Below are 20925 nucleotides of genomic sequence, written 5' to 3'. Positions count from 1 at the left end.
AGTCCAAAATACAAGACCAATTTTTTAAATTATTACTACGCTTAAAAAAAAAAAAAAAAAAAAGCCCACACAAATCCATTATCAGGTCGTAGAAGTTTCTAGACACACTTCCTCTGTCTGCTGGGACCCTCTGAGAACGCCCCTCCAGGCTTGGGGGTTTGCCATCACCTGGAGGAGGCACGCCCCCTGGTGGACAGTTCTGGAAGCGGTTGAAAGGGACTTCGGGGATCTGGTTAGTGCGCTGCAATGGGGGGCCAGCCTGAGGGACCCACCCAGGCAGGGGTTCGTGGCTGGGTGGCAGAGCCTCAAACAGCAGGAAGAGAAGTGTCAGCCCTGAGCAAGGGGTGGGAGTGGGAGCGGGTGGGGGTTCTCTGCCTCTGTTGGGTTAGAGGTGGGGACGGGAGGTAGGGAGACCTCATGAGGAAGCTGGAGGTGCTAGTGGCCTGGCTGCAGAAGGGCTGTGGCTGGGACTGGCCAGACGCGGGCGACACTTTGAAGAGCGGATATGTGTGTCCAGATCTGCAAAAGGCAGGCAGCTGGGGGCTCCCTCCGTGCTCCAGGCCATGGCGAGGCCAGTCCTCTTTTGGAGTCTAGCTCTCCCACTTTCTTGCTGCGGGCACAGGGTGGTCTCCCTAAGGCTCAGTTTCCTCGCTTTAAAATGGTGTTTGTAAGAACATGTGCCACCAAAAGTAGACAGAACTTTTTTTTTTTTCCACTTTTATGACTCTTGAGCACCCAATGCTCATGTTTCTTTCTTTTCTATTTCTTTTTCTTTTTTTTTCGTGCTGGGTAAACTGGGGCTCAGTGGGTCAGTAAATTGCCTGAGGACCACCCCCCAGCCCCAGCTCTGCAGACCCATGGTCTAATAATGGCTAATGTTATATAGCACTTACGGGGTACAGAAGATTGTTCTAGACCTTTTAGGATTCGCTTAATCCTCAGACAGCCCTGTGAGGTAGAAGCTCTGATTACCTTCTTTCTTTGGATGACAAAACCTAGGCCAGACAGATAAACTTACTGCCCAAGGGAGTAGGGCCCCAGGCCACAGTCTGTATGGGGTCGGGGTCGGGGGGCAGCGGGGCAGCTCCGGAGCCCGAGCTCCCATCTGCCACCCTTGTCCACCTTCTCATCCCTCCTAGGCTGAGAACCTCTTGCTGGATGCCGAGGCCAATATCAAGATCGCCGACTTTGGCTTCAGCAACGAGTTTACACTGGGCTCAAAGCTGGACACATTCTGTGGGAGCCCCCCGTACGCCGCCCCAGAGCTGTTCCAGGGCAAGAAGTACGATGGGCCAGAGGTGGACATCTGGAGCCTCGGCGTTATCTTGTACACCCTCGTCAGCGGCTCCCTGCCCTTCGATGGGCACAACCTCAAGGTGCTGGGCAGGGCCGTCGTGGAGGTCTTAATCTCCTGGGTGGGGAGGGTCTGCCCAGGGACCCCCAGCACCTCTCCCGACGTCTGCTCTGTAGAGGGCCAGAGGTGCGAGGCTGGCCTGAGGTCACACAGCAGGACCCGGGTCCCCATGGTCAGTCGTGTGACCAGCCCACATGGACCGTGCTGTGTTAGGGTCCAGGGCCCAGGCTTCGCAGCCAGCAGGCTTGGGTTCAAATCTCAACTCCCCTGCTCATTCACTGAGGAGACATTTATTGCCTGTCATGGGGTCGGGGCAGGGGTCAGGTTCTGTTTCGGGCTTTACAGATACAGTGTGAGCCAAAGACACAACAGTCTCTGTTTCCAGCGTGCGACACTCGAGAGCCCGCTGAGTGGGAAAAGCCCATCACAACAGCCACCTGTTATGTGATGCCATTTTTGTGAAAAGTCTAGAACAAGCAAATACAGAGGCAGGAAGCAGATGAGGTGGGAGTTGGAGGACAGGCTTTCTGTTGGGCGGGGGGATGAAAACGTTATAGAACTGCCTGGTGACACGTGCATAACTCAGTGAACAGACCAACAACCTTTGACTTGGGCTCTCTGAACGGAAGAATCCCTGCCCTCTCGGGAAGGGGCAGAGCTGGGTCAGAAGCAAAATAAATCATCAAAGCGAATATCATGTTGGATACTGGCCAGTGCTCGTTGTGGGGAAGGAGCTGCCTCTGGGGAGACGGCCCGGCGAGCATGGGGACACACCGGCCCTGTTGGTCTTTCTGGGTGCGTCGTTACTGATGGAATGTTTGGGGCTTAGTCGCCACGTCCCTCTGTCCCTGAAGGGGACACACAGCAGGTCATCTCCCAAGACGGGGTTTCCTTTCTGTCCGCAGCCACGCTCGGGGCGAACTGTGGTGGTGCAGTCCTGGCTGCGCTCAGATGTCCCCAGCCGCCCGGAGAGTGTCCTTGTAGCTCTTTCTCTCCCGCGCCAGTGTCTTTGTTCAGGCTCCCGCGTTGTCCGAGGTTGACCGGCGTCTTAAAAGTCCCTTTTCATCTCGAGCACTTCCTCTGTCTTTCGTGGCCTGGCTTTGTGGAGCTTTGTGGCGTTCAGGCCACTTGTGCCACAGGGTCCCCTCCTTGGTTTGGGGTGAGCGGTGTTTCCTCGCAATGGGGTTCCAGGGGTGTGAGCAGGAGCACTCAGGAGGTCAAGAAAGTCGCTGCCGAGGACAGTCCACAAGAGCAGGGGGACCTGAGTGGTGAGGAGGAGGGAGCCCCTTCCCCACAAAGGCCTCAGCCGAGCTGCTGACCCCTCTGAGCCTCGGGCTCCCGCTCTGTTCTGCATTTTTAAGGAAACCGGCCCTAGAGCAGCGATTCAAGGGCTTGCTGAGGTCAGGTGTGCAAAGCACACACAAGTACAGGATAACAACCCCAAGCAGGAAGCCAAGAGACTGTTTCCGAAGGCTAGGCCAGCGTCTCAGCTGCCCCAGGCCCTTGTCACCTCCTGCTGTCCTGGTTTCCCCTGAAACCTTTTCAGGGTGAAGGAGGCAGCTGGGGGCAGATCCCCACTCTGTCACTTCATTGTGAAGTGACCTGGGACATAGCCCCTTTTCTGAACCTGTTTCCCCTCTTTCCCCACCTGTAAGATGGGGATGTTAAGGGACTTAGGGCCCAACTGAATGCCTGAGGCCCGGCCCTGGGACCCGGCATCCGGCTGGGACGATAGACTCGGGAACCGCACCAGCGGTGGGTGGTGGTGTTGACAGCCCGGTGGCTGCTTCTTGCCAGCTCGTGACGGGGGTGGTGTGGTGCTGGGTGGTGACACGGTACAGGCTCCGGAGCCGGGCCGCCTTGCCGTGTTCTGGCCACACGCTCCTCGCGCAAGTGACTTACCCTCTCTAGGCCTCAGTTTCCCTTGTCTGAAAAAGGGGCATCATAGCTCTGCTTCACAGCTTTGTTGTGAGCACAGAGGTACCTTGCAAAAAGCACTTAGAACCCTGCCCCGCCCCTGGGGTAAGTGCTCTGGTCTGAAAGTGATACTCGTTATTATTAAATATTCACGACCCTTCGGAGTTGTGCTGATGTGCAGACCCAGGAGGCTCCCAGGCTCTGGCCTCTTCCAGCCCTTCAGGGAGAATCCCCGGGAAGGGAGCTCCCAGGCCACTCCCCAGGCCCCAGGACAGAGCTCCACCCAGAGACCCCCTCCCCCATACCACCTGCCCGCCTCCGTTTCCTGGGGATGGAGGGGCTCTCCCTGGTCTGTGATGGCGTGGGGCATGGAATTTATTTCCTCAGTCTTGGCAGGGCCCCTCCTAAAAGACCCTTTACCTAAAAAAGGTCTGCATGTAGATCAGTTCTCATTCTTTGAGACCGCCAGGGTCTCAGAGTTCTTTGGAAAGACAGGCGTGCCTAGGAGAAGGGGGATCCGAGGGGGGAAGCCGATAGGCAGGATTCCCCTCGCCCCCCCGTCTTCCTCCTTCATAAACCTCATATTGAAGTAGCATTTACTCTGGGCCACACATACGCTGGGCATTTTACTTAAACTCACCCACACCCTGGCCTGCCAAGTGGGCGCTGGGAGCCCTGGGTCCAGAGAAGGAGACTGAACCCCCGGATGCTGAATGGTGTCGGTCCTCGCTTGTAGAATTCGCTCTCTCTGTGAGATTTCCTTGGAATCAAGTTGTATCCAGGGCTCCCATTCTACAGAAGGGGCAATTGCGGTCAGGAGAGAGGGGTGGGGTTTTGCTACCTGTTGCTTCGGTGAGGGATGGGGAGGAAGATGTGTGTGCCCGCGCGCATGCGTGTGACGGCTGCGCAGGTGGGGTGGACCCCTCCCCCAGTAAACCCGTCCCTGCCCTCCCCAGGAGCTGCGGGAGCGAGTCCTCAGAGGGAAGTACCGGGTCCCTTTCTACATGTCAACAGACTGTGAGAGCATCCTGCGGAGATTTTTGGTGCTGAACCCAGCTAAACGCTGTACTCTCGAGGTAAGCCTCAGCCCCCCGCCCCTCCCATTTCAGCCTTCGTGCCCTCCCTTTCCCTCTCCTGTGTCTGGCGTCTTAAGATTACGGTTGGGAGGGGGAGGGGAGCCAGGCAGCCCGGGAAAAGGCTCTGGGGCCTGTCTCAATGCCACCCCCAAACAGCTTCGCCCACTCCCCGCCATGCCAGTAATTAGCTAATGAGCTCCTAGGCTGATTATAGGGTGCCGGGGACCCAGATGATGCGGAGGAGGGAGGTGACATCGGGAGGCTCCGGCAGGCGTGCTGGGGGTGCGGGTGAGGAGGCGCTAGTTGTCATCAAGCCGTTGATTCTGGGGCATTAGGTCTTGGAGGTGGGGGGCAAGGTACGTGGCCCTACGTGAAGGTGGGAAACTGTATTTTCCCCCAGTTTCTTCTGACAACTGTCTACCCCCCTTCCTGTCCTGCCCCCAATTCCTGCAGCAAATCATGAAAGACAAATGGATCAACATTGGCTATGAGGGTGAGGAGTTGAAGCCATACACAGAGCCCGAGGAGGACTTCGGGGACACCAAGCGAATCGGTGAGGGTCAGGGAGAGCAGGTGCCCTAGCTCCTCCGAGCGATGGGCCCGGGAGCCAGGGTTCAGAGCTTCCTAGCCCCTGTCCCTCTGGTCCACAGATGAGAGAAGTTTGCAAGGCGATTAGGGAGAGCGGAGAAGTCTAGGTTCCCCTCCCTTTGCTGCCACTGGGCAAGTGGCTTTTCCTCTCGGTACTCCTATTTCCTCATCTGTAAAACGGGACGATCACAGAACCTATCATAGGGTTGTGAATATATGAAATGAGTTACTCTATGTACAGTACTTAGTTTTGACTGTTAAGACACAAAAAGAAATTACAGATCACATCTAGAAGTGTTTGGGCACAAATCAGAGTTAACCCGCATGTTTCCTGGGAAACCCCCCGTGTGGGCATGTGCCTCCCCCCCCAACCCTTTGGTCCCATACCCTCCATCCTGGAGCCCTTGAACTCTTGATCCCTAAGCATTAGCCCTGAAGGAGTCCCTTAGGAGTTATCCAGTAACCCTCAAGGCCACCATCAGAGTTGGCTGCATTAATTAGTACTTTTGTGGTTGTACGAAGAGAAGACCCAGGCCCTTCTAGCTTAAGCCAATAAGAATAATAATAGGCTGAACCATTTGAAACTGCCATTTTTATAGGTCAAAAATTGTTAATGTCAGCAGTTTTATATGGTGATCACCTAATCGTCATAACTAAAAAGGCTAGGGTGTGTGGGCCTTCAGGCACGGCTGGATTCAGGTGCTCCGAGTTAGTCGTTGGGAATCTTAGTGGTGGCTTCTTTCCCAGGCAGCTCTGGCCATGCGAGCAAGCTGGCAACAGTATATAGTAGCGTCCTGGATACCCCATCAAGAAGAGGAGCCACTTTCCTAAATGTTCCAATAGAAGCTCTAGGCCGGAGCCCATTGGCTACCCCTGAGCCAATAGGTTTGGCCTTGGGGATAGAATGCTCTGATTGGCCAGAGCCAGGTCATATGCCCACCAATCAACGTGGTTTTGGGTCTGGAGCGTTCTGAATGGCCAGACCTGGGTCATCTGCCTATCCTGAGCCAATCAGTGTGGCCTTGGGAATGGAAGACTCTGGTCAGACCTGGATTGTGTAGCTGCCCTTGGGGCTTGGCGCAAGCAGGAATCAGCCAGGTGATCTGAGCACGAAAGGAGTGTTCTTCCAAGGAAATGTTCTGCTGCTGGCAGAAAGGGGAACGGATACTGAACAGGCCAAAGAACCGGCATTGCTGTGTGATGCAGAAACGAGTGGAAGGGAAGGGTCTGGGGAGATTGAACCTCCTCTCCATCCCCCTCTCCCAGAGGTGATGGTGGGTATGGGATACACGCGGGAAGAAATCAAAGAGGCCTTGACCAGCCAGAAGTACAACGAAGTGACCGCCACCTACCTCCTGCTGGGCAGGAAGACTGAGGTCAGAAGGCGCCAGGGGCATTTGGGATGCGCGATGCCCGGGGTGGAGGGACTTCTGGGGCAGAGGGAACAGAGGCTGAGGCTCCTCATTTGTCATCCTCCTGCAGGAGGGTGGGGACCGGGGCACCCCGGGGCTGGCCCTGGCACGGGTGCGGGCGCCCAGCGACACCACCAATGGAACGAGCTCCAGCAAAGGCACCAGCCACAGCAAAGGACAACGGAGTGCCTCCTCCACCTACCACCGCCAGCGCAGGCATAGCGACTTCTGTGAGTGTGGTCCCGCACCCTTATACGCCATCCCAGGCCCCAAGGCTTCCGAACTTCAGATCAGGGTCTACAAAAACCTTTGCTCAAGCCAACTGCAGAGAAGGGAGGACTTTTGTATAAAGATGCAGGGACTTTATAGGGAACTTGGAGGTGGGAACACATAGCCAGGATCAGAAAGGGATTAAAAACCGAAAAAGAATCCAGAGTAGATACGCTGTGTTTCTCGCTTCCTCTCTGTTCCTCTGGCTTTTCCTTTCTCTCTTACATATCTCACCTTACCTTTTTCCCAATCTTTCCCCTTCTGTCTCCATTTTAGAGAGCAGCCCAAGTGATAACTGGAATCCCTTTGGACACCTGTCAGGGATAGAGCTCTCATGTCAGGGTTCACTCGGCTTTAAGCCATCATTATCAGGACAGAGGAGGACACATTGCACAAAACAGCTGCTGAGAGCCTGCCCTCTGGCTCTCCTCTGTACTGAAAATTTGAAAGACCCTTCCTAGTGGAAAGGGGCTGGGCAGATACCTTCCTGAACCCCACATTCTGTAACTGAAAGATACCACCCACAAAAGATAGAGCTGACCGTCACCACCACAGATTGGTGTAGAAACTTCCAAGAGGTCTCTTACCCACACGCTCCTCAAATACGAGTCTTCCCAACTATTCCTTTTTTTTTTTAAGATTTTACTTATTTTTGTGAGCAAGAGTGTGTGCACACACTAGCAGGGGAGAAGCATCAGGCAGAGGGAGAAGCAGGCTTCCCGCTGAGCAGGGAGCCCGATTCGGGACTTGATCCCAGAACCATGGAATCAGGACCTGAACTGAAGGCAGATTCTTAGCAACTGAGCCACCCAGGCGCCCCCTCCCAACTATTCTGTAAGCAGCTCCATGGAGATATAATTCACATAGCATACAATTCACCTGTTCAAAGTGGATGATTCAGTGGTATTGGTCTGGTCACAAGTGTCGCCATCACTACAGTCCACTCTAGCACATTTTCATCACCCCAGGAAGAAACTCCATAAGCCCCAACTTGCCATTGACCTCCGGACCCCCATCCACCATCTCCCAGCACCTGGGCAACCACCAGTCCATTCTCTGTCTCTACAGATGCCCCTATCCTGGACATTTTGTGGAAGAGGAATTAGGCAATATGTGGCCTTTTGTGTCCGGATTCTTTCACTTGGGATAATGTTTTCAGCTACATTTTAGCGCAGACAAGCACCTCCTCCCTTTCAATGGCCTGGTCATATTTGACATCGTGGATCTACCACACTCTGTTTTTCCATTCGTCAGCTGATGGCTGTTGCACTGTTTTCGCTGTTTGGTGCTTGTGAAGAACACTGCTGTGAACGTTTGCGTACCGAGCTCCGCGTGGATCACCCATGTCCAATCCCCAGCTGTCCTCGGAGGTGGCCACTGAGACCAGTTTGGGAGAAATTTTGTTCATATACAGAGTTAATCCCTGAACAAGGCAGGGGTTAGGGCACCAACCCCCTGTGCAGTCAAAAATCCACGTGTAACTTCGGACTCCCCCCAAATGTAACTGCTAATAGCTTGCTGCTGACCGAGAGCCTCTCTGATAACGTAGTCCATCAACACACACTGGGTCGATGTGTTACATGCCGTATTCTTACCATAAAGCAAGCCACAGAACAGAAAATGTCCTTCAGAGAATCGGAGGGAAGTGACCTCGGCGGTTTTGTACAGTATTTATCAAAAAACATCCACATAGAAGTGGCCCCATGGAGTTCATGAAGTTCAAAGCCATGTTTTCAAGGGTGGGGTGTATTTAATGATATATACAAAAAAGAGATAAGAAGAAAAGAAACAGGGGTGCCTGCGTGACTCAGTTGCTTGAGCGTCAGATTCTTGATTTCTGTTCTGGTCAGCTCAGATCGTCAGATCGAGCCCTGCTTCCGACTCCATGCCCAGCGGGGAGTCTGCTTGAAGAGTCTGTCTCCCTCTGCCCCTCTCCTCCCTAAAAAGAGTTTAAAAAAAAAAAAAAAAGAGAGAAAGAGAGACATAAACATATATAAATGCAATACTAACATAATCACATACCATAAAGGTAACATTCTCTTTTAAGAAATTTAAGGGAAAAAATGATAGCCTTTTAAGTTGTCCATATATAAGCAAGTAAATAGAGATAAATAAAATCTACATTTTCTCATATACAAAGGACAGCTCACCTTAGACCTCAGGCCCTGCCTTTTCTGCTCTGTAGTCCATCTTGAAAATCTCTGTGTCTTGATACATAAGCAGTTTCCTCCTCGTAGCTGCAGATGATTCCATTGTACAAAAATAGCTTGACTTCATCTGGCCATTCCCTTTTAAGGGTCACTTAGGCTGCTCCCAATCTTTTGTACTTAAAAAACCAAAAATTTTGATGTGGGGCACCTGCCTGGCTTAGACGGTTAAGTGTCTGACTTTGGCTCAGGTTACAATCGTGGGGTCCTGGGATCAAGCCCCGTGTTGGGCTCCATGCTCAATGTGAAGTCTGTTTGTCCCTCTCGCTCTGTCCCTCCCCCTGCTCGTTTTCTCTCTCAAGTAAGTAAAATCTTTTTAAGTAATAGTGACGCAGGGCGCCTGGGTGGCTCAGTCAATTAAGTGTCTGCCTTTGGCTCGGGTCATGGTCTCAGGGTCCTGGGATCAAGCCCCATGTTGGGCTCCCTGCTCAGCAGGCAGTCTGCTTCTCCCTCTCTCTGGCCCTCCCCACCAACATATGCTTTCTCTCTCTCTCATAAATCAAATCTTAGGGAAAAAATAGCGCTGCAGTGAATAACCTACAGGGGCATCAGGTCATTTCCATGGGGCTGGGGGTGTCAGATGTGCATCTATCATTGGGACAGATGGTGTCAGCATGGCCCACGCAGAGCTTGTAGCCTGTGTGAGGAATTCTGAGATTCTAAGGATCTCCCAGAGTGGGTTCTGGCCTTTCCAGGTGAAGCAAGCTCTAACTGTCCCCTCCCTCCACCAGGTGGCCCATCCCCCGCACCCCTGCACCCCAAGCGCAGCCCAACCAGCACCGGGGAGACGGAGCTGAAGGAGGAGCGCCTGCCAGGCCGGAAGGCGAGCTGCAGTGCTGCCGGAAGCGGGAGCCGGGGGCTGCCCCCCTCCAGCCCCATGGTCAGCAGCGCCCACAACCCCAACAAGGCAGAGATCCCAGAGCGGCGGAAGGACAGCACGAGCACCCCTGTGAGTGGCCAGGGCTTGGGGTGTGACTGCCGGGTTCACACTTTTTGGACCCTGCTGTTCCCCAGACCACCACACAGGACTCCTTGTTCTGTCTGTTCGTTCCTTCATCCCATAGACCTTTGAGTGCTCTCTCTCTGCTCGAGCTTATGCTGGATGCTAGCATATAAATTAGCCTTCAGCATCAGAAAGAAGCACTTCAGGTAGGCAGGATTTTGTACAGGGAAGGAGGGTCTTACAAAGTTGTAGGAAGGGCTGGAGGGGCAGGCAGGGTATTAGACCCACTGGAAAGACACATCACACTGCAGAACTGACCCACTGAGGAGGCTGCCACCGCTGGGGCACGGTTAAATTCTAGAACACATGGTCATGACCTTAATTCAGGACTCAGAAACTTTGTTCTCTACCAGAAGGGCCCCTTGATGCCAGGAATTCTAAAAACAGGCACTGGGGCTCTGCTGAGGCAATGACCCTCATCTCATGACCTTGCCCATGTAAGCAGAAGTCACAGGGAACAGGAAGGCCACTGCTGCCCCATTGCCACCTTCCAGATCTTCCCAAATGCAAAGATTGGCAGAACCCATTCGACCGCAGATCCTGAGCTGCAGAGGATTTTGGGGAATGTAGTACTTGGCTCTCCTCCCATAGCTCCTTAAGAGGAGGTTTTAAGACCAGAGCTTTCAATTGCATTGGTGAGCTGTGTGGCCTTGAGTAAGCAGCTTCACCTCTCTGAGCCGCAGTATTCCATCCTATGAAATGGGCTCATCGGAGGTCTTGGATTGTTGTGAGGCTCTTGTAATATCTTGGACATATACTAACCTCCCACAGCGTCCAGCTCAGTTAACAGTCAATATATAAAGGCTGTGGTGTTTGTTAGGCAAAAACACACCTGAAAAGATAGAAAAAGAACAGCAAATTAGCCGCCCCCCAACAAAGTAGAAGGAAGGAAATAATAGAAGTCGAGAAAGGAACAAGCAGAAGTACACTAGAGAAAACCAACAAAGCTACAGTCCAGTTCTTGAAAAGATTAATACAGTCATTGAACCCCAGGTATTACTAGTAATCAGAGATGAAAAGGAATACTCTGTCCGAACATAAAAAGACAGTAAGAAGGCATTAGGAGCCAAAGTTACTTTGGCCCAAATTAGGAGATAAAGGTGACATCTTAGATGAAATGGACAGTTGTCTTTCAAAACACAAATAACTAACCTTGCTGGAGAAGAAACAGAAAATCTGAACAGTCTTATGTTCTTGTCCAAGACCTGGAATCCATAACTGAAAACTTTCGCAGAAAGAAAATTCTAGGCTCCAAGGGGTGAAATTCTGCCAGACACTGAAAGGAGAAATAACACCAACCTTACAGAAACTTCCAGAGAATAGAAAACGAGGGTTCACTTCCCAGCACATTTGGAGAGGCGGCACAGTCCCTACGGGCACTCCCTGACCCTGGAGGGGGGTCGCAGTCCAGGGCAGGGTGGGGATGGGTTAAGGGGACAGATATTGACGATACAAAGTGATCGAGGCAGCAGTGGGGGCCCCAAGGAGGCACCTGATGCAGGCAGCTGTATTAGAAGCCGACAGTTGAAAGATACGTAGGTATGAGTCGAGGGGAAACGTGGGAGGACTATCCAAGCAGGTGGGGCAGCCGTGCAAAGGCCGGGAGGAGACACCAACTGTGCCATGAATAAGTACGCTACGGAAAGCCTCACATAGCTGACTTGTACCCAGAAAGGGCAGAGCTAGGAGAGGAGTGGGCAAGGCTGCCCCCTGGGCTCCACCCTGACCCTCTCACCCTTAGCGCCCCATCTCAGCTCCGTGACCCTTAGCCTGAGTTGCCAGGATGGCTTGGTAACGTTTCCTTTCTCCTGGAGTAGACCATCGCTTGCTCAGTCTTGGCCTCTCAGTTGTAATGAGGGAGGCCAGAGAGGATAAGTGGGGGGTTAAGGGGTGTCCCTCCGCCTCCTCACTCCCTCCTGGCCATGTCTCCCACAGAACAACCTCCCTCCCAGCATGATGACCCGCAGAAACACCTACGTTTGCACAGAACGCCCTGGGGCTGAGCGCCCATCCCTGTTGCCAAATGGCAAAGAGAACAGGTATGGTGAGGGGCCAGCAGCGGGGAGTGGGGGGGGCTAACCATTGTGGGGAAGGGGTGCCGTGGGGAATGGGGACTGGGGAGTGTGTCTGCCCTTCCCTTGGCAGAATCTACCAGTGTCCTCTTCCCTACCCCGCCCGACCCCCCTGAAAATCTTCCCCTCTTAATTAATTAGTCATCAGTACCAGGAAAGCAGTCTGCCCTGTTCTCCGCCTACGAGACTTGGGAAACTGAGTTGCTTTTTTTTTTTTTTTTTTTTGGAATGATCAATTTTTAGAACTTGAGAGAAGCCCCAGAATGTCACAGCTTCAACATCCTCTTGTTGGCTGGTTTTCAAACTAGTTTTCCTGAGTCTGCTCGGTCTCTCTCAGCTGGCATGTGAGGGAAACCAGTGCAGACTGGCTAGAGCATAAAAAGGGAATGAATTAGGGGCGCCTGGCTGGTTCAGGGGGTAGAGCATGTGGGTCTTAGTCTCAGGGTCGTGAGTTCAAGCCCCATGTTGGGCGTGGAGCCTACTTAAAAAAACAGGGTGGGGGGTGGGAATTAGTTCACATGACCGTTCAAGTCCAGGAGTGAGGAGTGGGGCCAGCTTCAGGATAATGACATTCCTTCCCACTAGGACTCCAGGGCCCGACACCAAGGTGCCTTCTGGGGAACACCCAACAAACACATGTTCCTGTTTGGTCGGGACAGGGTATGGAGTGGTTGAGAGCAGTGATTCTGTGGCTCCTGAGTTCTAAGTGTAAACCTTGCCTTTGCACTCTGCTAGCAGGATGACCTTGAGTGAGTCTTGGAGCCTCTGTTTCCTCCTCTGTAAGATAGGGCTGATGTTCTCTGCCTCTAGGATCCGTTAGAGGGATTCAGTGGAGATCAAGTGCGTCCTGTGCCTGGCACAGGGTCTGTGACATCAAAGTCATTTGATAAGTGAGCACTTATCTTGTGGTCATTAAATAAAAAGAATAGTGAATATTCATCAAGCAGGAACTGTGTGCCAGGCCTTGGTGTGTATTTGCTGGTTGAATGCCCCTAACGACTCTCTGAGGTAGAGCCCAGTATCTCCATTTACAGCTGAGGAAATGAGGTTCAGATAGGTTAAGTAACTCGCCCAAGGCCACACAGCTGGTAAGTCAAAGAGCAAAGATTCCTGACTGACTCCAGTTTATGTATTTGTAAACACTATAGTGCATAGCCTTCCAGCTTTGGTCGAGAGATGGGGCAGCAGTTAGATTGTAGACTCAGCTGGTGTAATGAAGAGATTTCAAGGGATGGTGGCTTAAATGAGAAGGAGGTTTAGTCCTCTCTGATAGAGCCATCCAGAGGTAGGCAGGCAGGGTCCTCCAAGGACCCAGATTGTTCCTGCCAAACTCAGCCCGAGGCTCCAGCTCTGGGACTGAGGCCACTGCACCAGCTGCTACCGTTTCTAACTAGCAAGAAGGATGGAAAGAGTGGAGCACAAGCTGCATGCTTTTTAGAGCCCTGACCCAGAAATGGGACAAAATACTTCTGTTTGTATCCCATTGGCTGGAGAGTAGTCACATGACCATCCCTAACTGCAAGGGAGCTGGGAAATGTAGTCTCTGGCTGGGTGGCCATATGCAAGGCTCATATTCTTAGGAAGTTTGGTTACTGAAAGTAAAACAAGGAGGACGGATTCCAAGGGAGAGGTAGTGGCATCTGCCACAGTCAGGGTTCCCTCTTTGAGATCCAGGCTGGTCCTGGGGTCCTTGGAAGGATAGAAATTGTAGGTCTGGCCCCTCCTGTCAGGACTGGGAGGGTCTAGAGGAGGGTCCTGGGATGCGGAAACCACCACAGTCAACACAACATCTTGAGACAATTAGGAAGAGTATCCTTTCTCACCTATCAAAAAATTATCATAATGAGTTTAAGTGCCTTTGATGTTCACGCCTATTCCTATCCCGAGTTCGAGTAATGAAAGTTCAGATAGAGCATTTGCAAAGTTGATTTGGTTCGTGAGGTCTGGATGCCAAATGGCAAGGGATTCATCAAAAAATGTATCTGAACCTATTCAACTGCTGAGTTTGGAGAGGAGAGGATTCATCTGGAGTGGATAAAGTTTAAAGAAAGGACAGTTTGAAGGAGGAATGACTTAGGAAGAAAGAAGAGTCAGTAAAATAGCTAGGGTTGTATAGTACACAGCCTGCCCAACTGTGCATGGCAACCCTGTCTCTGAGCTCTAAGTTTTTTAATGTTTCTCATCTCAGGACAGGTTAGTGAAGAATCAGAAAGACTGGGGCCTTGACCTGCCTTGAGGCCCCGCTCTGACTTGTCCCTTTCTGCCCACAGCTCGGGTACCCCACGGGTGCCCCCCGCCTCTCCCTCTAGTCACAGCCTGGCTCCCCCATCAGGGGAGCGGAGCCGCCTGGCACGCGGTTCCACCATCCGCAGCACCTTCCACGGTGGTCAGGTCCGGGACCGGAGGGCAGGGGGAGGGGGAGGCGGGGGTGTGCAGAATGGACCCCCTGCCTCCCCTACCCTGGCCCACGAGGCCACACCCCTGCCTACTGGGCGGCCCCGCCCTACCACCAACCTCTTCACCAAGCTGACCTCCAAACTGACCCGAAGGTGAGCCCCATGGGACATGGGGGTGGGGGGTGCGGTGAGGGGCAATGGGGCCTAACCTGTCTTCTACTCTGCTCTGCCTCCTGTACCCCTACTCCTCCTCCTCTTCTTTCTCCTCCTCCTTCTCTGTCACCCTTCACCTCCCTCCTCACACTACAGGGTTACCCTCGATCCCTCTAAACGGCAGAACTCTAACCGCTGCGTTTCGGGCGCCTCTCTGCCCCAGGGATCCAAGATCAGTAAGTCCCGTCCACCCTCCGCTGTCCCTGCTGGCTCTGCCTCCCTGTCTGCATGTCTGACCTGTGCGTACAGGGGTGGGGGAGGGGGGCTGTGTGTGTGCGGGAGGAGGACTGGTTGTGGGGTCTGGCTGTTCATTTTACTCATTTAATGAACATGGCCTCTGGAGCCAGACTCTTAAGGTTCAGACCCCAGCTCTGCTGAGTGACCTTGAGCAAGTCACTCAACCTTGCTTTCCTCTCCTGTAAGGTGGGGATAGACATAACAGTGCCTTCCTCCTAGGGTTGTCGTGTGGACTGAACAAGGTGATATATGGACTGAGCATAGAATGCCTGGAAATCCTTGGAAAATGATTTATGTTTATTCACTGAGCGCCTGTTGTGTACCTGGCCCTATCTTAGACCCTGGAGTAGAGTGAACAGAATGTATAAAATCCCAGCCCAGGCAGAGCCGACATTCTCCTCGGAGATCCAGACAGTAAATGAGTACTGAGAAGAAAACTAGAGCAGGGAAGAGAAGTGCAGTTTTAAATGGAGCAGGCCTCACTAAGGAGGTGCCGTTTGAGCAAAGGCTGAAGGAGGGGTGCGTGTGTGTGTGTCCATGTCCTTCTCTCTGTAGGTGTGTGTCTCTGCCCAACCCCTTTCTCTTCCGACTTCCAAATTCTTCAGTATCTTTCCTCCGACCTGCACTAACCATTTCGAAAGGGACGCCCCTTCTGGGCATGGAGAGGGAGTTCAGATTCTGACTCCCAACCCTCCCCAGCTCAGCTCCAGCCAGCAGGGAGGGACCCGGACCTGGGCTGAGGCAGGGGCTGCCCAGAGTCCTGGAAGCGGTGGGTTGGGGGAGGGGGCACCGTATGTGCAGATTAGACACTCTGCCCCCCTCTCCCCTTTTAGGGTCACAGACGAACCTGAGAGAATCGGGGGACCTGAGGTCACAAGGTGAGTGCCTGTGCCTACATCCTGGGCCGCTACATTGGCCCCCTCCCCACTTCTGAGCCTCAGACCCTACTTGTGTCCACACCTCCCCTATCCACCACTCCCATATCTTTAGATGGGACCTGAGCCTTGTTCTCCAGGCCAGCTTCCTGAACTCTCCCTCGGAGCCTCCTTCCCCTGCCTGTGCCTTTTATGCCCCGACTCCCGACAGTTTCCTCTCATTTCCACCCCCACCCGTGCACACTGTCCCTTGACCATCCTTACGTCCAGCCTCTTCCATGTATGACCAGCTCCTGCTGTCATACCTCCTTCCCCCCTCATCCAACGAGGTACAACGGCTGCAGCAGCTTGGGCATTACCTGTACAGCCCCACATGGTAAATAGTTTAGGCTTTGAGGGCCAGGTAATCTCTGTCATGCCTGTTCGGCTCTGCCCTTGTTGCACAAAAACAGCCACAGTCAATACAAAAACTAATGGGCGTGGCGGGGTTCCAGTAACACTTATTGACAAAAGCAGGCAGCCCTGTACCTTGCCTGCCCTGCTTCAGTTTGATACAATCCATGTGTAAAGACCACCCCCCCATGCAAATAAAGGACCTCCCCACCAGTCCCAAAGGTCCCAGGACTGACTCTCATTGGCTGGAACTGAGTCACATGGCTATCCCTGAACCAATGCCTGTGGCCAGATGGGTGGAATACTCTGATTGGTGGGACCTGGTCATATGCTCCTCTTTGAACCAATCACAGGAGGCAGGGGGTGGAACGCTCTCATTGGCCAGAACTGAGCCATGTGCCCAGCTTGGCGGTGAGAGGCCCGGGCGCCCGCGGGTAAACCAGGAAGACTAAGTGTGCGATGGTTCTCAAGAGGCGCGCCTGTGGTGCTTTAGGCAGGACATTTCTTTGTTGTACGGGGCCTTTTGCACGTGGCAGAACATGTATCCTCCCTGAACCTAATAAATGTCAGCGGCGCCCCCATCCCAAGACACTGAGATACTCAAAGAGCCCCCAGCAATGTCCAGATAGCCTTTGGGAGGAGGTGATGGACGGAGGTTGCCCGCATCGCTTCCACTCGCATCCCGGAATTTAGAGACAAGGCGGCGCCTGGCTGCCACGGAGGCTGGGCAGTGTAGTCTCCTGCTGGGCAGCCATCCACACAGCCGAACCTCTGTCACCGTCCCTGGGCTGAGAGAGGGTGGCGGGCTGTGAGGGACGGCCAGGAGTCTGTCCCCAGTGGGAACAGTGGGTGGCCTCCAGCTCCTGTGCCGTGTCTGACCACTGATGTCTTCCCGCCCCAGTTGCCATCTACCTTGGGATCAAACGGAAACCGCCCCCCGGCTACTCCGATTCCCCTGGAGTGTGAAGCTGACCAGCTCACGCCCGCCTGAGGCCCTGATGGCAGCTCTGCGCCAGGCCACCGCGGCCGCCCGCTGCCGCTGCCGCCAGCCACAGCCGTTCCTGCTGGCCTGCCTGCACGGGGGTGCGGGCGGGCCCGAGCCCCTGTCCCACTTCGAAGTGGAGGTCTGCCAGCTGCCCCGGCCCGGCCTGCGGGGAGTTCTCTTCCGCCGTGTGGCGGGCACCGCCCTGGCCTTCCGCACCCTCGTCACCCGCATCTCCAACGACCTCGAGCTCTGAGCTGCCACGGCCCGGGTCCCCTCCTCATCTTCTCCCTCATCCCCTTCACCTCCACAGCACGGAGAGGGGTCAGGGAGGGGCGTCTCCCTCTGTCATCACCTCGGTTCCCGCGAATTCGACGTGGGGACAGAGACTGTCCCTCATGCTGTTCTCCGGGGCCACTGGGCATGAGAGAAGAGTGAGGGGCCTGAGCGAGGGTAGCTGGCCCCTTCCTGGAGCCTGCAGCCGGCCCTGTCCCCCCTCACCGTGCCAGGGGGGCACCCCAGGAGACTTTGGGAGCAGGGCAGGGGGAGAAAGGGACACTGAGGAAACTCTTCCATCCCTGCCCCACCCCCACCCCGAGAGCTCAAGAATTAGGCCTTGGGTGGGGGCAGGAAGAGTTGCTGAGCCTAAAGACTGGAGAATGGGGGGCTGGGAGTGGGAGTCAGAGAGGCAGATCCCTTCCCCTCCCCTCACCTCATGCTCGAACCCCACCCCCTCCTTCCCGCCCCAGGCTGGCGCGGGGCACTTTGTACAAATCCTTGTAAATACCCCCACACCCTCCCCTCTGCAGAGATCTCTCGAGGAGCTGCCGCTGTCACCTCCGGTTTTTAAGTTATTACACCCCCCCTCCTCTTGTCAGCCCCCTCACCTGCAGCCTGTCGCCCAATAAATTTAGGAGAGTCCCCCTCCCCCACGCTGACCCTGGGCTTTTCCTTCCCTGCCCTCACCTGCGAGTCAGAGGAGGAGGAGATGGTGTGTGACTTTTGGGCCAGTGGTTCCTCCTTTCTGAGCCTCGGTTTTCTCAGCTGCAGAATGGGTGTAGTGGGGGTGTGAGGGTCAAGGATGACGGTGGAGGAGGGCAGGACAGAACTCGGCCTCATCCACGAGGCCCCCAGTTCCTATATCGGTCCCCCATTCATCCACTCACGTGCCCACCCACATGTTATACCAGACTCTAAGCCACTTCTTACTCCAGTAGTACATTTATTCAATAAACAGTCATTGACCTGTGCCTACTCCGTGCCAGGCCCAGTGCTGGACACGGAGACACATGGAGCCCCTGTCTGTGGCGGGTACGGGTTCGGACACAAAACATGAGAGAAACCGTTGCTTTGCGGAGCCCAGAAGATAGTGGGAGGGGAGCCAGGAAAATGATGCTGGAGTTGGGCTTTGAAAGATGAGTAGGAGTTGACTGGGTTTGGGGTATGTCTGGGCAAAAGTCCGGGGATAGGAGTGCATGACGGACCTTCAGAGAACTGTGGGTAATTTCCATGTGGCTGCTATCTTGCTGGTGGTGGAGAATTAGCAAGGGAAATGCTGTATTAGGACTCATAATCCTACACTTGAAAGAAAACATTCATTTATGTTCCTTAATAGTGTGGGGTGCCTGACTTCAGGTATGGCTGAATCCAGGCAGCCAGCCATCTCTTGGCTTTTTTCCGTGTGATTTGAATAGTTTCAGCCAGTAGTTTTCAGCAGACACTCCCTGATGGCAGTGATGACCCCAGCAGTTCCAACTGCTCCTCCCTTTGCCTAGTTTCTGCACCAGAAATTTCCTCATTGCCAACTTTTGGCAAAAGTCCCAAGACAGACCCTTAGTGGCACAGAGAAGTCATGTGACCATCCCTGACCCAGTCACTGGTGCTCAGAAGCAGCCAGACCCCTGCCTAGAGCTGGTAGTAGAGGGGTTCCTCAGAGGAAAGTCAAGGTGTCCTTAGCCAGAGGAAGGAAATAGAAGCTCAACAGAGCAAAGCAGTAGAGGGTGGGGGTTGCTCACACAGGGCCTCGTAGGCCAAAGGGCCAAAGTGAGTGAGCTGGGCTTTCATCCAAGGGCACTAGGGAGCCATGGGGGGTTGTATGTAGAGAAGAGGCTTAGCATGCTGTGTTTCAAGTGCCCACTTGGGACATGGTACAGTCAACCCGTGTCTTGTGTTCTTCCTGGGGCTGATAGCAGAGTCAAATGAGAAATGACGAGTGGTAGAAACTGAGTGGTCAGTGTTGAAAAATTCAGGGTTTCAGGCAGAACTGCGTTACTGTCTTATGAGTGAGACCAGAATAGGGATCTGCTGAAAGGTGTCTCTACTGAGTCAGGTGGTGGGCACCAACCAACTCTGGAAATCTCAATCCCTAAGGGCTTCTTGTGTGCCCAGCCCTGTGCCGGGGACATAGTGGTGGCCAGAACAGCCCCAGTCCTGCCCTCCAGGGGGCTCAGCTGGATTTAGCTGCATCAGTGATGATCCAAATTGGGAAGGGCTGAGGGGGGCGGGGCAGAGGCTAGGGAAGTCCAAGAGAGTGCATGTCCCAGTCAGGGAGGAGGAACAGCCCAACTGCCCCTGGGAGAATATGAACAGCTAGCTAGACATGGCGGTTAGGGGGTTTATGTTCTAGGCAGATGGAACAGCTTGTACGATGCCTGGGAAGCAGGAGAGCAAGAGTACAGCAAATGGCATAAAATTCGCAGTGAGAAGAGTCTCTGGGAGAGATGAGGCTGAGATGCTGGCAGGGCCCTGAAGGTCGTGGAGAGGGGCCCAGGCTTTCTTCCAAGGACACTGGGAGCCATGGCGAGCTTGTAAACAAGGGAGAGGCAGGGACAGGTTTATGCTGCGAAGGGAGGAAAGGAGAGTAGGGAGGAGGTTGGAGAGGGACAGAGGTGGGATTAGAGCTTATGAGGCAAGATGGGCAGGACAGGCATGGTCGCTGATGGTCAGATTTGGCTCTGACAGTCCCCCTGTGGTCTGTGGGGCCTCGAGGGTGGGGTGGGGGGTGTGGAGCTGGGGTTAGTGACGCAATCTTCACTTGGGGCAGTGTTGTAAAGGACATCCTGACATCTGAGAGGTCTAGTCTTTCTCTCCTAGCCTTGCCATTTCGGTACTCTCTTGGGGACATCCCCTGGCCTCAGTTTACCCTCTGTAAAACAGAGCACATCTCTTGATCTCTAAGGGCCCTTTACCTCGGTTTCAGGTTTGAAAAAGTGCCTCCTCCAGGTCCCTGGGGCTCCGCCTTCCACTTACTCCAACTCACATTTCTTTCTGAAACCTTGGTCTCTTTCTGAGGCCACGAGGCTGCTCAGGCAGATGGAGGCCTCAAGGTATTGGGTCGAGTAGAGGTGATTGATGTGGCCAACACCCAATACGTGTTCAGATGCTTCCCGACTGCCATTACCTGCCCCTCCCACGGCCCCTCCCCACCTGCTGCCTAGGACCCAGCTTTTCAAGGCTCTCCAAAGGCGGATCCCTCAAGACTTCAAGGGAACGCTCTGAGCCAAGCCCCAAACCTGGGGGGCAGGGGGGCGGGGGGAGGAGCATGGGCAAAGACGTTAAGGTGGGAATCGAGGGTGTAAGGAGCAAGAGCGTAGAGAGGAATAATGGGGAAGGAACTGGAAAGATGCGCCTTCAGCGAGTGGTGCGCGTTTCAGTTTGCTCTTGGAGAAGCGCAAACCATAGGGGCACGTTCTAGGAGATGTAGGGAGCGATGTCGGGTTCAGGAGCAACGAAAAGGAAGTTTAAAGGACTGGTCGCCGCTGTCGAGGGATGAAGTGAGAACACACAGAAGGAGGCCCGCGACGGATAGAATGAGGTATATGTGATGAGATGCACGGTAGGTCTCACACTGGAGTCCCAGGGGCCAAATTCAAGTCTCAGACGTTTGGTTTGGCTTACGTTTCTCCCCCGTGGGCACCCTGTGTTTGAGAT

At 53.9% G+C, this 20925-nt stretch overlaps 1 protein-coding gene across 2 annotated transcripts in view; it reads left to right on the top strand.

Annotated features, from left to right (window-relative positions):
• MARK4 (microtubule affinity regulating kinase 4) overlaps positions 1-18245 on the top strand; it is a 28195-nt gene extending 9950 nt beyond the window's left edge. The window contains exons 8-18 of one of the 2 annotated variants that reach the window (XM_044257125.1): positions 1140-1376; positions 4228-4347; positions 4801-4900; positions 6202-6311; positions 6418-6577; positions 9556-9773; positions 11763-11866; positions 14170-14448; positions 14605-14684; positions 15579-15623; positions 16915-17056. In XM_044257125.1, the coding sequence (XP_044113060.1) occupies positions 1140-1376; positions 4228-4347; positions 4801-4900; positions 6202-6311; positions 6418-6577; positions 9556-9773; positions 11763-11866; positions 14170-14448; positions 14605-14684; positions 15579-15623; positions 16915-16979 (1518 nt within the window). In that variant the 3' untranslated portion in view covers positions 16980-17056. Of the gene's footprint in view, positions 1-1139; positions 1377-4227; positions 4348-4800; positions 4901-6201; positions 6312-6417; positions 6578-9555; positions 9774-11762; positions 11867-14169; positions 14449-14604; positions 14685-15578; positions 15624-16914 lie in introns of both variants that reach the window. The other variant, XM_044257124.1, reaches the window with a different exon arrangement.
• Positions 18246-20925: the final 2680 nt, after the last annotated feature.

This window comes from Neovison vison, chromosome 7 (assembly GCF_020171115.1).
Source record: "Neovison vison isolate M4711 chromosome 7, ASM_NN_V1, whole genome shotgun sequence".
Lineage (NCBI taxonomy): Eukaryota > Metazoa > Chordata > Mammalia > Carnivora > Mustelidae > Neogale > Neogale vison.
This window is presented reverse-complemented; position numbering and strand designations above follow the sequence as displayed.